This window comes from Arachis hypogaea, chromosome 3, assembly GCF_003086295.3.
Source record: "Arachis hypogaea cultivar Tifrunner chromosome 3, arahy.Tifrunner.gnm2.J5K5, whole genome shotgun sequence".
Lineage (NCBI taxonomy): Eukaryota > Viridiplantae > Streptophyta > Magnoliopsida > Fabales > Fabaceae > Arachis > Arachis hypogaea.
In genome coordinates this window covers 9,168,105-9,182,744 of record NC_092038.1, presented here as the reverse complement: position 1 = coordinate 9,182,744, position 14,640 = coordinate 9,168,105, and the positions used below count along the sequence as shown (strand labels likewise).

The 14,640-nt window shown below is 28.0% G+C and overlaps 2 protein-coding genes across 2 annotated transcripts; both read right to left on the bottom strand.

Annotated features, from left to right (window-relative positions):
- Positions 1-203: 203 nt before the first annotated feature.
- On the bottom strand, positions 204-2,930 carry LOC112789339 (8-hydroxygeraniol oxidoreductase). The gene is made up of 7 exons (XM_025831186.2): positions 2,624-2,930; positions 2,333-2,475; positions 2,178-2,218; positions 1,406-1,808; positions 1,082-1,318; positions 816-974; positions 204-701 (listed from the first exon to the last, which is right to left on the bottom strand). The coding sequence occupies exons 1-7, from the start codon at positions 2,655-2,657 to the stop codon at positions 558-560; spliced, it is 1,161 nt and encodes a 386-aa protein (XP_025686971.1). The 5' UTR covers positions 2,658-2,930; the 3' UTR covers positions 204-557.
- Positions 2,931-7,511: 4,581 nt separating this feature from the next.
- LOC112789338 (8-hydroxygeraniol oxidoreductase-like) lies at positions 7,512-11,598 on the bottom strand. The gene is made up of 7 exons (XM_025831185.3): positions 11,465-11,598; positions 11,131-11,273; positions 10,965-11,005; positions 8,989-9,391; positions 8,665-8,901; positions 7,938-8,096; positions 7,512-7,823 (listed from the first exon to the last, which is right to left on the bottom strand). The coding sequence occupies exons 1-7, from the start codon at positions 11,496-11,498 to the stop codon at positions 7,713-7,715; spliced, it is 1,128 nt and encodes a 375-aa protein (XP_025686970.1). The 5' UTR covers positions 11,499-11,598; the 3' UTR covers positions 7,512-7,712.
- Positions 11,599-14,640: the final 3,042 nt, after the last annotated feature.

The window sequence follows — 14,640 nt, the reverse complement described above, 5'->3', positions numbered from 1 at the left end:
AGTTCATTTTCATGATATGACTCCACCTTATCCACATTTCTTGAAATTATAGATGCAGATATGACCCCATATAGATTGTTTAGATCCTATCTATGCATGATGCAAACAAAAAACGTGACGTGATGCAAAGTATCCGAGTTAATTTCAAAGCTTAAATCTTTCGCATGGTGTCCACAAAAACTCAAAAAAAGAATCATATCATGTGTATCAAATCAAGTACCTATATAAAATACATATTACAATATAAAATACATAATGAAAATGTATGAAACAATAGTACGTAGTTTACGGATAAAACAAAATATTTTTTTTTTCCAAAGCAGAGATAACAACTCTTAGAATACGTTTTTTTTTTTTTTTGGGGGGGGGGGGGGGGGTCTTTTACATAACACACACTCACACACACCACTACTATTATGAGTTCTATAACTTCTTGCGCTTACTCAGGATTCGAACCTTGTGCAGCTCCTTGTGAGCTAGCAGATTCTGCCACTTCTCTAAAGTCATGTGGTGCTGTGTGTGAATTGGATCCTTACCCCTGTTATTGAGGATGTGCTCTATCTCTTTTTGATTCGGTTCTTAGAATAATAATATATCTTGATGACAACTTTCACACAATTGGGTTGTTTCAATAGCTCAAATGCTTGTTCTATATCTGTTAATTGGACCTCATGGGTGAATAGTTCTTGAAGAGGAAATTCCTGAAAAATGGTAATAGATGGTCTAATTATCACAATTGTGAGACATTTACATTACTATTATTAGACACATACAAGATATAATTAATCTATGCTATGTATATAGATTGAGAATACCTGATTAATGCATTTGTCAGCTAGGATAGGCAGGTCCGATTTGGGTTTTAGCCCACCAAACATCGACCCTTTCAAAGTTCTCCCAAAAGCAATAGTAAACAGACCTAATGATACATAGGGTTCATTTCCTAAACCAAGTATTATTGTTTTACCTGAACCCTATACATGAGAAAGCTATAATTAGATTCACAAAATTATTTGTAAAGGTTAATTTAATTTGTAGACAAAAAATTTATGAAGATGAACTTATTGAAAATGAAACTAACCACTTTTGTAGCTTCTAATGATTCAGTAAGCAAAGGGTCAACTCCAGTGCACTCAAAGGAATAATCCACACCCATTCCACCACTAAGTTCCTTCACCAATGCTGAAGAAGATTTATGAGAATTACTTGGATTTATAAAGTGAGTCATTCCAAAAGCTTCACCTTTTTCTCTCTTCATATCATTTATGTCAATCCCTATTATCTTAGTTGCCCCCAACATTTTTGCTGCACTTATAACCTGCATTACAATGAAATTCATTTTTAATCAAACGCAATGCTAAAAACCATAACCAATTCAAAATACTAATGACAAAGATAATCATACCCCTAATCCAACAGCACCAAGACCAAAGACAGCAACACTTGATCCACTTTCAACCTTGGCTTCCTTCCATGCAGCTCCATAGCCAGTTGAGAACCCACATGAGATGAAACTGGCATGGGCTGGATCAATGCTTGGATCAACTTTGACGAGCAATTTAGCATCAATAACCGTGTACTCAGACCACGTGGCACAACTCGAAGGGTGGTATAGCCTCTGGCCTCTGCAGGACATCCTTGAAGTGTTATCTGGCATCAAGCCAGTCAGCCTCACAGGACATGTCATGCACAAATTTGATTTCCCTGAAATGCAATTCTCACATTCTTGGCACTCTTCTATGTATGTTGGAATCACTGTATCGCCTTCTTTCACACTCTTGACTTCATCCCCAACAGTTTCTACAACCCTGCAGTTGATGGTATTCATTATGCATGGATGGTTCAAAAAAATATCCCAACAAGTTTCTTTAGCATGATTTGAGTCTATGGGAAAGAATTGAAAGGTATAAGGTTATTCTTGGTAAGTGTATCATGAATGAAAATACATAAATACTGCGCTTTATGTCCTTAGTATTTTTAGTATCAAAAAATTTGCACAAATTCTGTCATAACATAGAGAATTAGCCAAATTCTTTTTTTGTATCCAAAAAAACTGATCAAATTTCACCTATTTCTGTATTTTTCTGCTAATCTTCTCTAAATAGGTTTATGTTTGAGTCTCTGTATTTCTTTTATGACACAATTACCAAATAGAGTCTAGGGTGTATGGAGCTTACCCAACTCCTTCATGTCCAAGTGCTAGAGGATAAAAATTAAACTGCAAATTGTTAGCATTAAAGTACCATTAATTAGTGGAAGAAATATGAAGAGTAACATAGGAGTTAGTCCCATAGAGAAGAAAACAAAAACAGTACTGAGAAAGAGTCTTAACCATAGGAGATCCTTGAATGCTTGAGATATCAGTGTGGCAAATGCTAGAACAAAGCATCTTAAGTCGAACTTCATTTGATTTTGGTGGATCAACTTGAATCTCTTCAACCTTCACACCCTCTCCAACCTTCCAACATACTGCAGCTGAAATTTCCATACCATGATATATTCTAGTTAATAATATGAGACACTCTTTTCTTGTTCTTATGTATTTAATCATGTCTACTATGAATACAGTTGCATGAAAATGCAACATAATGTTCAAATGCTTGAATGGTTAATTATTTCATACCTTTGCATGTAATAACTTGAGAGGTGCTTGTCATATTGTAAGTGCAATAATTCAGTTCCTACTTGATGGTTGAAGATAATTTGGACTTTGAAGTAAAGGAAAGAGGAGGTAATGTATTAGAGTGCTTTGTTCTGTATTCCCTTTTATAGCCAACAAAATTAGTGCTTTATGGTATTTTTTTTTATTTTCTACGGTATCTCCCAACTCGACAGCTAAGGACTAATCCATAATTTTAAATATTTTTTTGAGATAATAAGTGACAAATATTTTTTCTTTAATAATCTGTAAGTTGACTAATTTCAAATTCAAATTCTAAATATAAAATAATTGATACTAAAAATATTATACTCCTTAGAATAGAATAATTTTCTTTCTTATCAAGATAACATAACAGTGACTCAAAAAGAAAATAATTAACATATTTGATTGTCCTTATTTATTACTTGTATTGGTGCAACTATTGTGTCATAGTTTATGAAAAACTTGAGGTGTTGAATTTGACTTTTTTTTTCTTTTTATTTGATTTGAGTTGTCATCTTTTAATTCTCCCTATTATTATTTTAGTGTCTGCTTGATGAGTTACTGATTAGGACATGAGTACTGTGTAATTAACATCAAGTTGTTGGGTTCAAACTTTAGAATCAGTGATGCATTAAAAAATATTGTGAGAGAGAGTGTGAGTGAGATTCCACATTAATCTAAAAATTGTTTGCCGAAGACTATTTCACTGAATACTTAATTCCCATCATTTGACTTATCCAGTTATATAAATTTCAGGGAACTGGAGAAGGATAATGTGACAATGTCACACCAAACATAAGCATACACGTTTTTCGTTATATACATTCTCTCATACCAAACATACACGTTTTCTTTAATACTCATTTTTATATAAGATAATTAAATTTATGTATCTTCTAATCAATTTCAAAACAACGCAATACTTTTGAAAATATTTTACAATTATTAGTATATACTATATATATATAGATACATTTCTTTAGGATTCACAATTTTTGCCACCTTTAAATGGTTTTCATATAAGGATCAATCTTAAATACTGTAGTCACAGTGTCTATCAAAGCGAAACTTCTTTTCCTACTAAAGTTTGAATAAGATTAAACACTTGGTACACCAGAAATTAATATAAGAAAGGTTGCATTAGCGAATTACTAATTTTGGACCACCAACATTTGATAATCAAATTAAAGTCACATGATCTATATATTGAAACCATTTAACGTCATTTCAATGCACTCACATTTTCTTTTGGCAGTTTCCTTGCTACCTTAGTGATCTGCAGACTTCAAAACTCACACTCGTAAATTTCATATACAAAACCTAGTTAGAGAATAAACTGTAAAACTAAAATCTATCTTTTTACCCTGTTTTTAAAGTAATAATAAGAGAATAATAGTTAAAAATTATTTTATTTTACTTAATATTTATAATTTTATATATGTAATATTTGTAATTATATATTTATTATAGATAAAATTATTAATTTATTTTAGCAATAATTATTAAAGAAGAGTGTATAATAAAAAAAAAAAACTTTGGGCTATTTTTGATTAATTTTTATTGTTTTTCAAATGTTTCTTTTTTTAATCTCACGTTGTGTCTCTTGACTCTTGCCTAATTGATATTAAAGGGGAAATTATTAAAGTAAGTCAATTTTACTTAATTAGTATTGAAATTCATAATATAAACAATGCCCTCTGTAATTTCTTCTTCTCCATGTAAAGAATGCCAAAGAATCTCTTTAATTAGGTTGAAGATAAACGACCAAAGTACAATGTTGTTCACGTTATCCTTAGGAAACTGAAAAGTCAAAAAGAAAGCTCAGCGTATCACGTGAAGTTTGTAGGGGAGACAAATAAGTATGTGGCCAGAGAAGCATGCTGCATATCTGCATGGTCCATGCAATTGCAAGTTGATTTTTCATGATAAGATTCTTTATCAACTTTTGTCTCATACTGCATTTTCCAATTTCAATCATATTTTATTTAAAATTTGAATTTTATTCGATTTCAAATTGAATCAAACTGCATCTCAATTTGAAACAAATTCTGAAATTCAAATTTGAAACTCATCATCTAGCTTAATTCATTCCATCTAGCCTTTTAACACTTTGGTTAATTCTTATAATACGGTTTAATTTTCAATTAAACTCTAACATGTTATTATTATTATAATAAAAAATATTAAAGTGTTAATATAATTTATTATTTTTTATCAGTGTTATTTAAAAATATAAGCTAAAAGTATGTGATTAAATTGTTAGAATAAAGAAATTGGACTGATAGTTAGAAGCGTTAGCCACAAAGGCACAAACAATAATTTCTACTAACTTTTAAATTTTTTTCTTATAATAAACTTTATTTATTTATTTATTTGTTCTAATTTCTTTGACCAATGTTTTATTTAATTTAATCATTATAATTTTAGGGTTCAAACTCTTTATCGAGAGTTGGTAAATTCTGTTCGTATTTAAATCATATGTAATATCTATTTAATTAATATATATCTAAAATCAAATTATAATAAATATTTTGTTAATTATTATAATATTCAGATGTCAAAAGAATTTTTTATATTACATTTATCGTAAAAATATTCGACTAACAAATATATGATAATTATAACGATTAGAAATTTTCATTTAATTAGTACAATAATCACCAGTGGCGGAATTTGGAATAAAATTTTAGGAGGCCCACATAGAAGATAATTGTCAAAATGCTTTTTATATGGACTCCATTTAAGATAAGCTCGTTTAATCTCATTTCTCTGGTTTTAGTGATATTGCCAAATTTAAAGCTGTTTTTTAGGGTCTCGTTCCAAAAAATTAAGGTCAAACTTATCAGATGTAACTTTTTGAACTTTTAAAAGTTGTATCTCACTTTTTTCGCGATTCATTAAAGTAGAAAAACTATCTACATGTGTTGATATTGTAAAAATTATATGTTCTCCTTCTTAAATATTAGTCTTCCTCTTAAAAAATGCATCAATTCTTTAATTTTTCATTATTATTTTATAATAAAATTTAAATATATATCCTGTAGAATATGTAAAGAAGAAGTTAGAAGAACAAATATTAAAATTTATAATATTTATTGAATTTTTTTTATCAATTTATACAAATACAATAATATTAATACTTATTGAATATTCAATTATTTTTTATCATATAAAAAATTAAATTAAATAAATAGTAAAATATAAAATAATATTAAATTAAATAAATAAAAATATCTAATTTTTTATATTTAAACTTAAAGGTAGAAAGAGTGTTGCTTATTAAATTTATTGGGTACTTTAAGTCATAGTAAAGTATTTAAACCAATTGAATTATTTTTTATTTTTTGAAAAAGTACTACTAATTTTTTTAGAAAAAGTTTGGGGGGGCCGTGGCCCCCCCTTGTCTGAGCTAAGCTCCACCACTGATAATCACATTTTTAATTTAACAAATAAAATAGATATTGCCACCCTCTTTTTTCTACAAATTCATATAAATATATAATACAAAAATATTATATATGGAGTAGTATTATAAAAAATAAGGGTGGAATTATCATTTCTATTCTGTATTATTAATATCTTTTTTAATAATTTTATGGTTAAAAATAATTTTGATTAAATTTTAAAAAATTTATCATTATTATTATATATATAATTATAAAAAGATTATTGTATAAATTCTTTGATTATCGCATGGTCCTAAGGAATGCCTTGGCACAAGATTTTGGCGATAGGGCACTGCGACCTTGTGGGAATGAACACAAAGCACCACCGGAGGAAGCCAAATCGAAGCCTGCTGCGGTAGCGTTGAAGATAAGGGTGAAAATGGAGCGAGTAATAAATTGATGGTCCAAGCATAAATCTGTTACTTAGGCATTTTTTCTATGTTAAAGTATTCTAACAAGTTCATAAGCCTATTTAAAAAAATATATTTTGTGAATTAAAATTTAAAACAATATATTTAAAAGATTTAAATTAATAATAAATATATTTTAAAATTTAAAATTTATAATTTGTTAAGCATATATAATTTATTTATATATTAATTATTAGTCACATATTATAATTATATTTATAATGCATAAATTTTTTTTAACAAAAAAATTACAATCTTAATTATTCTTGATTATTGATTTTTGTTTTGTATTTAATATAAGTAAATAGTTAAAATTATAAATTAAAAATAATTTAGTTTTACAAAAAAAAATATTTTGACGAATCGACACAACAAATTTTGTAGACTTTTATTTAAAGCATATGGTCTGATCTTTTTAATTAATAGACTTTTCAAAATGTTTAAACTTAACATGTTTAATAAAACAAGTCGAATTTAAAACGAGTCGCGAGTTTCCATCAAATAATCCGGCCCACTTCCACTCCCTAGTTGAAGGAGTGAAACGAGATGAGAGAATTGATAATTTGTGATTGAAAAAGTATAGGTAGATAATAAAAATACTAAACAATGTAAACAATGAATATATTGAATGTTCATTTCATTAGATATCTAAATGATTATTCTAATATTAAGATTTAAGTGGATAATTTGAAGAATTAATATATTTTAATTTCATAGTTTAAACCCACAATTTTGGAGGTCACACGAAAACGAGTCAATTATTAATATTACCAATACTTTAAAACTTCTTCTCACATGGTATCCATATAAAATAAAACAACGTATACTAAAATTCAGTTATTAAATTAATTATTTGTATAAAATATATATTAAAATATAAAATATTAATACATATATTTATATATAAATATAACTGATTTAAGCTAATTTTTAATATACATATAACGTTTATAAAAAAAAAGAAAAACAAAATTGAGATAACACAGTTAGAAGGATTGTTTCTGTAACATATTTTGATGCAATTCACAGGTAACTATATATCCTTTAAATAGGTACATTTAATTTCCAATAATTTTCAAACTAGAGATTGACAACATCTAGCTCTCAAAAGCTAAGTGGAGTTGTGTGTGACTGTGTGACTTAATCATTACCAGTTACCACCAACCATTATTCCTTGCTTTATCTCTTTTGGATTCGGTTGTTAGAATAAAATTATATCTCGATGACAATTTTTACACAATTGGGTTGTTTCAATAACTCAAATGCTTGTTCTATATCTGTTAATTTGACTTCATGGGTGAACAGTTCTTGAAGAGGAAACTCCTGAAAAATTATAATAAATACTTAAATAGTTCATTCATCATAATGGTGAGATATTAACACTATTATTATTAGAATGTATTTAAGATATAATTAATTTATATAAATTTAGAATACCTGTTTAATACATTTGTCAGCTATGATGGGTAGGTCTGACATGGATTTTAATCCCCCAAATATTGATCCTTTCAAAATTCTTCCAAAAAGAATAGAAAACGGATCAAATGGTACATAAGGTTCAGTTCCTGAACCAAGTGTTATTGCTTTACCTGTTCCCTATATATTAGAAAGTCACAATTAGATTCACAAAAGTATTTACTTACAACTTCAAGGAATTAACAAGAATGTGTAAAGGTCAATGAAATATATTAAAGAGTAGAGAAAAGGAAAAATAGGTTTTTAACTTTTTTATTCAACTTTTTGATTTGTAGATATTTAAATTTTTTAAGATTTAAAAATACATTTAAGATTTTGATTATTTTAAAATTTGGACATATAGATCATTGATGTTCACTTAAATGTGTATTTTTAAAATTTTCAGTAACTTAAATGTTTGCGAACTAAAAAGTCATTTTCTCTAAGAATTATATAATAGATTTAACTCAATTTGTACATAATAAAAAAAACTAAAATTTGAAAATTAAAAAAAATTTTGACTAAGTGACAATAAAAAAAATTGACGAAAGAGACATATTTAAAATTTATTTTAAATATTAAAAATAAAATAAAATTAAATTAAATATTAACAGGAATTTTAAAAAAATTTAAAACTATTAAGAAAAAAAAAAGCATATTTTTTACGAAATAATTCATAAGGATGAAGTTGTTTAAAAATGAAACGAACCATTTTTGTAGCTTCTAATGATTCAGTAAGCAAAGGGCCAACTCCAGTGCACTCAAAGGAATAATCCACACCCATTCCACCACTTAGTTCCTTCACCAATGCTGAAGAACATTTATCAGAATTACTTGGATTTATAAAATGACTCATTCCAAAAGCTTCACCTTTTTCTCTCTTCATATCATTTTTGTCAATCCCTATTATCTTAGTTGCCCCCAACATTTTTGCTGCACTTATAACCTGCATTACAATAAAATTCATTTTTAATCAAACTCAATGCTAAAAACCATAACCAATTCAAAATACTAATGACAAAGATAATCATACCCCTAATCCAACAGCACCAAGACCAAAGACAGCTACACTTGATCCACTTTCAACCCTGGCTTCTTTCCATGCAGCTCCATAGCCAGAGGAGAAGCCACATGAGATGAAGCTGCCATGAGCTGGATTAATGCTTGGATCAACCTTGACAAGGTAGTTAACATCGATAACCGTGTACTCGGACCACGTGGCACAACTCAAAGTGTGGTATAGCCTCTGTCCTCTGCATGACATTCTTGAAGTGTTATCCAGCATCAAGCCAGTCAGCCTCACAGGATATGTCATGCACAAATTTGATTTTTCTGAAATGCAATTCTCACATTCTTTGCACTCTCCTACAAATACTGGAATCACCATATCGCCTTCTTTCACACTCTTCACTTCATCTCCAACCGATTCTACAACCCTGCAGTACAGTTAATGTTATTCCTTGTGCTCGGAAAAAGTAGTATTACAACAATTCAATTTATCAATATGTGCCAGATAATTCTATTATTATTATTCAATTAAAAATTCTTTTGATTATTGCAAACTATATTCCGTAGCCCAACAGGTAAGTTCAAAGACTAATTTGTCGCGAATTTAAACTATATTTAAATTTAGATTTATTATTACACTTGTTATGAACCTCCTGTGATCCTTCAAAATACGCACGGTTCATCCAAAGAATTTAAGAATCTCTGAACAAGTTCCTTTAGCATGATTTGAGTATATGATGAAATTTATGGGAAAATATCGAAAGGTATAAGGTTTTTCTTGGTAAGGGTATCATGAATGAAAATACAGCTGTACTTATGAATGTCCTTAGTACTTTTAGCAGCCAAAAAGTTAGATAAATTTTCTCTTAAGATATAGAATTAGAAAAAAAAATCTGATCAAATTTTACCTATTCTTATATCAAGTATACACTTTTTTTTTATAATAAATATTATTTTATACCAGTATTTTTTTAATAATTAATACTCGTTCTCTTTTATTTGTTAATTTAAAAAATAATATAAATAAATAATTAATAGTCAATTAATAATCATTATATTTTTAGTATAATGTTACATGTAGCAAATTTTATTATTTTTAGACCAGTAATAATTTATATTCATATTTATAAGAATTTTATACACAAAAAACATATAGTTTATACCTATATTTATTAGAATTTATACACATGAATCAATCCAGTTTGTACCCACATTTTTCAAAGTTTACATGCATAAATTATAAAATTTATCCGTTAAAGATAATTTAATGTTTGTATTGGTAAAAAATACTAAATATTGCATGCCCAAAAGTTTCTCATGTTTTTATACACGAGTAAGGATTAAGGAATTAGGGTGTTCATGGATCGGATATGATCTGCATATCTGTGGTATTTATCCGAATCCGATCTGAAAATTGCGGATATCGATCCAATCCGCAAAGTTATCGGATCGGATTGCAGATTTTAAGGTGATATTGATCACGTATTCGATCTGTATATTCGCAAAAATAAACAAATAAATAAGTAAATGGCCTTTTTATGTTTTATTTCAATTAATAATTATCATATATGTTGTATGATTTTATTTTTATTATTTAAAAAAAGTATGTTTAATAATATTTTAAGAATAAATATATTTAAAAGAGTAGAAAAATAGTATTTTATTGATATTTTTAAATAAAAATAAATTTTTTAAAATATTTATATATTTTGCGGATATATTCGAAATCTAATTTGCAGATCGATTGGATCCAAGCTAAAAAAATCATAAATATTAGATCCGATCCGATCCGATAATTTTATTGCAGATCGAATCGAAATTTTGGTTATATCCAATCCGATCCGCATTCACCCCCATAAAGAATGTCTGATATATTAATAGTATTCTTAGTTCTGTATTTGCCTGCTAATATTCTTCTCTAAATATGTTTATGTTTGAGTGGCTGTTTCTTTTACGACACAATTACCAAATATATTCTAGAGTATAGTGTATGGAGCTTACCCAATTCCTTCATGTCCAAGTGCTAGAGGATAAAACTTAAACTGAAAATTGCAAATTTGTTAGCATTAAAGTACCGTTAATTAATTAGTGGAAGAAAGATGAAGAGAAACGTAGAAGTTAGTTCCACAGAGAAGAAAACAAAGACAGCATTGAAAAGAATCTTAACTAGAGGAGTTCCTTGAATGCTTGTGATATCAGTGTGGCAAATGCTAGAACAAAGCATCTTAAGTCGAACTTCAGTTGATTTTGGTGGATCAACTTGAATCTCTTCAATCTTCACACCCTCTCCAACCTTCCAACATACTACAGCTGAAATAAATTTCCATACCATGATATATTACATTCTTGTGATTAATAATATGAGCCACGCATTTATCTTTTTCTGATGTAATTAATCTTATTATCTACTATGAACAAATTAAAGTTGCAAGATAATGTTTGAAAATGACATGAAAATTCTCTGTGATGTGCATATGCTTAAATGGTTGATTGTTTCATACCTTTGCATGTAATAATTTGAGAAGTGTTTGTCATATTGTAAGTGCAATAATTCAGATCTTACTTGAAGGTTGAAGCTATAATCTGGACTTTGAAATAACTGAAAAGAAAAGAGGAGGCAGGAGTTGCTGTTGTAGATTCTGTTCTGTAATCCCTTTTATAGCCAAGAAAATTAGTATTTTAATAATGGTATCTAATAAGATAAAAAAATATCTTAATATTAAAATCAATCTCTAAAATTAATTATCATATAATTTTGAATAAATATATATTATTTAACTTATTTTTAATATATATTTTATATTTTAATATATATTATATATTAGTGATTAATTATAGTATATCATACTTAACATAATTGAATAAGATAAAATTATCATTCATTTGAAATAAAATATTAACAACTTTAAATTCTTTATAGTATAAATATTGATCATGTGAATGATGATCAATTGGCTGATTCAATTTTGGAATGAATCAGGTATACATGGCTATAACGATATTAGACGTGATTTGATCACCAAACATATTACATATAATTAGATATAATTTAATCCTATTTTCTAATTTTAAGAAATATACTATTTTCATGATTTGACCATTGTTATTTTCATAAAAATGTTATCAATGATGGCAATAGTAGTAATGGAATAATATCGTTATGTCATTTTAAAATGCCTTGCATTTTGACGCAAACATGTTGAAGTGACGTGTTCTGTCATTAATCTTCATTATCCATATTCTCAATATTTAAAAAGAGATAAAAATTAATATTTAAATTAAAAAAGTATAAAAATAAATAATTTTTTAATATTTAAAACTTATTACAAAAAGCAACTTTGATAATTTCGGCACCAAAATTAAAGGCACGAGAGAATTTGCCATTCTCAATATTATTTATGAGAAGTATTATCTATTTATAATATATAAAAATTAATACCAATTTTTTATACAATAAATTTTAGTCATTTTATTTTTTTAATAATATCACATCAACACTTTTAAATACATGACAACATATGAGAATTAGTCAATTATTTTAAAAAAATAAAAATTAAAAAGATTCTTATTTATTATTTTTCAACTAAAACATAAATTGTTAATTAAATATAATAAATATATACAAATAAAATATCATAATAATCATAATCATAAAAAATTTCAGTTACAAATATTCAAATTCCATATTATTTATCTTACTTATATTTATTATATAAGACTCTTATTTAAATATTATTTAGTCTATTTATAAATCATGTTGTATATAATTCTTATTAGTATTATTACTTTTGTTTCTGCACAGTAATCTGAGCCACGGTATAACTCCTTCTTCTATTTATATGGAGTTTTTTGTCCTAATAAGAGCACCAACGCTGAGTTATACTTCAATCGTTGAGAAATACTGGAAGAGGTTGGAACCTGCAAAGAGACTCCAACGTTCAAATAAAAAAAAAGTATAAGATGAGGTATATGTTATTTAGAGTACATAGCGTACCTTTCACGTAGTTAGGATTTTATATTTACAGAAATGTTGTGTTATAGGCAATTACTCAACAAGCCTAGTATTGCGGAGCTGTTAAGGATGTCAACCTGATTTTGTAGTAAATGCTCCTGAACATATTCAAATAATTCTATTATAGCCAAAATTCTCTCTAACTGAAGATCAATCATCTTTATTATCTCAATTGGACTCTGATTTAAAGGTACAATTAGGTCGAGTTATAACTAACGGATCAAGAGATAAATTTGGGACGAGTTATAACTAATAGATCAATGGGTAAATTTCGGCCGAGGTATAGGTTTCATTGGCCGAGTTATAAGTAATGGATCAAGATTTGTTCTCTGAGTAATAGGTGGTAGTTAGCGAGTAATACGGAATGAACCAGACTGTAACGGCCAAGTTTGAGGTATAATGACTGAGTTATGTGTTGGTAATTTGTGAGTCATAAAAATCCTAACGCCTTGACCTAATATCCGAATTATATTGTAGCTGCCGAGTTACAATGACCAGATCACAGCCCTCAAACTTGATCTATTTATTTTTAATAGAAGCAGGTTAAGCTTTTATGAAAATTGAGTTATAACTCGGCAGGATACAGAAGAGATGCGGTTGTGTTATAATTTGGAGATATGAAGATTAGCCCCAAGATCAACTTGATAATCTTAAAAATAAAATTGGACAAGTTCGTCATTGAAAAATGTGTTGCTTATTTCAATATATTTTTTAACGAACTTATAAGTGTTTGTTTGTTGGACTGACACCAATTTATAGGTTTTGGCTTGCTTTGACTGATTCAAATTTATAATTATCAGTTTGTTTAAAGTGATACCGACTTATAGGTGTTAGTTTGTTTAGATTGATTCCGACTTATAGTTGCTGATTTGTTGCATTGATTCTAACTTATGGTTGCCGGTTTATTAGACTGGTTCCAAATTATAGTTGTCACTTTGTTGGATTGATTCTGACTTATAACTGTCGGTTTGTTTTTGTATGCCAACTTTAATATTGGTTTGCCATAATATGTGTAAGCGTAGGAAAAACAGTAGCCAAACTAAAGGCATAAATAAAAATAAAGAATGATGAAGTTAAAATAATGTACTATTTATTGAGGATTACTCTTTTAACATAAAAGGGATACGATGAAGTGCCTCATTAAAATCTCTCCAAGCAAAATCCAATGTAAAAAAAATTTTGTGAGTGAAAAAAATAGTATATCTTTGAGTCATAGTTCTTTTTCTAGTAGTGCTTGAAGGGTATAAGTCCTTTACCGATCAATTTGTTGATTCGAAAAGGTCTTTTTAGTCGTATTCTTTTAATTGAGTTGGTTTATCGGTCCGTTGAACTTGTGTAAGTCCTTCTATTTCCATCTGTCCAACTACTTTTTCTCAGAATTCTGCTAAAGTCATTAGCTTGGCGACAGTAATAGTCTTGTGAAACTTGCTAGGGCGAAGACCACTCTTAAGAGCATGGAGGTGGACGTCAAGTGTAACATCCTAACTATCAAAAGTCACGCTTCCAGCTACACCACTCTGATAGCTCGGACATTACGACGACTCTTATACTATTTAATACTAAAATATGAGCCTATTTAAAACTTAAACCGAATTTTCGAAAGCATACATTCATACTTACAATATAAGTTACAATACTAATCGGAAATATATATATATACATACA